The sequence below is a fragment of the Pteropus vampyrus genome, unplaced genomic scaffold, assembly GCF_000151845.1.
Source record: "Pteropus vampyrus isolate Shadow unplaced genomic scaffold, Pvam_2.0 Scaffold383, whole genome shotgun sequence".
NCBI classification, from domain to species: Eukaryota; Metazoa; Chordata; class Mammalia; order Chiroptera; family Pteropodidae; genus Pteropus; species Pteropus vampyrus.
The window spans coordinates 653,168-656,071 of NW_011889164.1; the positions used below are offsets into that span (position 1 = coordinate 653,168).

The 2,904-nt window shown below is 37.6% G+C and overlaps 1 protein-coding gene across 1 annotated transcript in view; it reads right to left on the reverse strand.

Annotated features, from left to right (window-relative positions):
- Nucleotides 1-590: 590 nt before the first annotated feature.
- The window catches only part of KMO (kynurenine 3-monooxygenase), a 44,502-nt gene continuing 42,188 nt past the window's right edge, over nucleotides 591-2,904 (reverse strand). The window contains 2 exon segments of the mRNA XM_011380012.2: nucleotides 591-728; nucleotides 731-868. Of these exon segments, the coding sequence (XP_011378314.2) occupies nucleotides 663-728; nucleotides 731-868 (204 nt within the window). The 3' untranslated portion in view covers nucleotides 591-662.

Below are 2,904 nucleotides of genomic sequence, written 5' to 3' on the forward strand. Positions count from 1 at the left end.
TAATTATCTCCCTTTGTTTCCTTTTTACTCTCATATATGTAGATATTTAATTTAGAAATACAAACCTTCCTGCACTTCACTTAGTATGGTGTTAATAACCTTTTCTTTATCTTCAGAAGGTAATACTGGCATTTTAAGACTAGGAAATAAAATTGATTCATTTCGAACTCTCTAGAAAGCCACCAAATTCTTCATTTACACTTCCAGTTTTATCAAGTGAGTTTGAACCCTCTGCCTGTATAAGTTCCACCCAGGTGATGAAAAGTGAAGTTAACATGTTAGGCAAATTGTATTATTTAGTCCCAGGGTTGCGTCAATCCTACCGTGACCTCTATTATGTTTTCTTTTAAAGGAAAAGTTGTCAGTTTTTCTCGAGGCCTCTAGGGTAACCTTACTTTTTAAGTGAAAGAGGTATCACTTTAAAAGACCCGACTTAAGGGTTGTGCTGTGGGGAAGCTGTGTGTTGCGACTTAAAGTGGTGGGCTTTTTTTTTTTTTTTTAAATAATTACAGTGAACACACAGAATAATTCTACGTTCAATTTAAGTATAAGTTGACAAATGTCTTCCATTAGTGAAATAAATATTATGATGTGAAACATTATTGTGATCCTTAGTTTTGATTGCAGAAAAATCAAGTATATTTTCTACTTTAAGGACCTTTTTATCCCCAGCTAATGACTTTGAGGGTTTGTTCTAGTGACTCCAAGGGGTTTGCAGGGAAGCACGTCCTGTGTTCTGGAAGTTAGCGACCCAGTCCCATGGTCTTCTCAAGTAGTCCAGGGGTCTCGGTGGCATGGAGCGTATAAGTAGGTAGGTACTACCGATGGCTATCAGTGTTCCAAAGAAAAATAATCCTTTTTTTACCACCTGTTAAGACAGCAAGAACTCTCATGTTATTTGTGTAAAGATTAACATCTTGAAATAGACCTCATTCTTAAATAATCAAAAAGTACACATTTTTCTCTGTGTTCTGTAACTTGAAACAGCAATTTCATGTCATACCACTAGGTAGTCTTGTAACAGCTCACACGGTCAACAATTTAGAGTTCCCTCCTTGTTTTCTCTCTCCTTTTCTTTTCAGAAACACCTGAATCCACATGTTCTGTATAAGGGATTCTTAACAGTCAACCTTTGTACAGCCATTAAAAAATAAACAACTCACCATTTAGAAAAAGAACTCTGAACTCTGTCTTAGAAGATCACTGTGTCAAAGCCACAAATAATCCAGAAGATCACTGTGTCAAATCCACAAATAATCACTGTGTCAAAGCCACAGATAACTTGTCCCTGAGAAGCATGATGGGCCCCGTGGCCCCTGTGACTCAGAAGACACATACACTCGAAGAGTTTGAACACAGTGTCTTTACTACCCACGTATGTCAACAACACATGGCCCATTCTAGTCTGGGTTAGGTCCACTGCCATAATATCCTGGCCTCTGTCACTGCACTTACTGTCCTGCTTTCTAACTACCTGTCATTTTCTATTTCCCCTGTTAGACTTTGGCTCCTTGAGGGGAGAGACCTTATTTTATTCATCTTTGAGTGATTAAATTTTGATTCCTCCCAATTCATTCTCCACAAAGCAATCATTCTAAAATCTGCATCTGAGTTCATTAGCCTCCTTCATCTCCCTGTTTCCCTCAAGCTAATATTGACTATGTTTGTATTAACCATTTTAACGTGTGTGCAGTGGTAACTCACTGTGGTTTTGATTTGCATTTCCCTGATGATGAATGATGTTGAGCACTTTTTCATGTGCCCATTGGGCTTCCGTGTTTCCTTTGGGAAAACGTGTTTCAGATTCTCTGCCCAATTTTTAATTGGATTGTTTATTTGTTTATTTGGGTTGTATGAGTTCTTTATATATTTTGACTATCAAACCCTTATCAGTTATATGATTTACAAATATTTTTTCCCATTTGGTAGGTTGTCTTTTCATATTGTTGATAGTTTATACTTTGCTGTGCAGAAGTTCTCCATTTAGATGTAGTCTTGCTTTGTTTGCTTTCACTTTTGGTGTCATTTCCAAAAAAAAAAAAAAATCACCTAAGTGTCCATCAGTGGATAAATGAATACAGAAAATGTATAAAGACACACACACACACACACACACACACACACACACACACACACACACACACTAGAATATTATTCAGCCATAAAAAGAGGGAAAGCCTGCTATCTGCAAGACATGGATGGAACTTGAGGGCTTTATTCTAAGTGAAATAAGACAGAGAAAGGCAAATACTGAATAATCTCACGTATATGTGGAACATAAACAAACAAACAAATAAACAAACCCCAAACTTACAATTACAGAGGACAGATTAGGGATTGCCAGAGGCAGGTGGTGGGGTGGGCAAAACATATGAAGGGAATCAAAAAGTACAAACTTCCAGATATGAAATCAATGAGTCCTGCGGTGTAATGTACAGCCTGGTGAGCATAGTTAATAACACTGTGTTGTGTATTTGAAAGTTAATAACAGAGTAGATCTTAAAAGCTCTCATCAGAAGAAAAAAGTAATTTTATAACTATGTATCATGATAGATGTTAACTTGACTTACTATGGGGATCATTTTGCAAATATACACAAATATTGAATTATTATGTTATACATCTAAAACTAATATAATGTTATATGTCAATCACTTAAAAAAACAAACAAACAAAAAACAGTGTTTAAGACCCTGCACACCATTCCAACTCTACCTCTAGCCATCCTCATATATATGGGCTGCCTTCTGGCACCGCTGAAATACCTGCCATTCCAACTCTGGACATGTGAGAGGTTTCCTCAGCCTACAGGCTTCCCGGCCCGTCCCGCTCTCTACCCAGAGCAGCTTATGCCTCTCCCCTGCAATCGTCCATCTCCCCTACTAGTCTCCGAACTATGTGAAC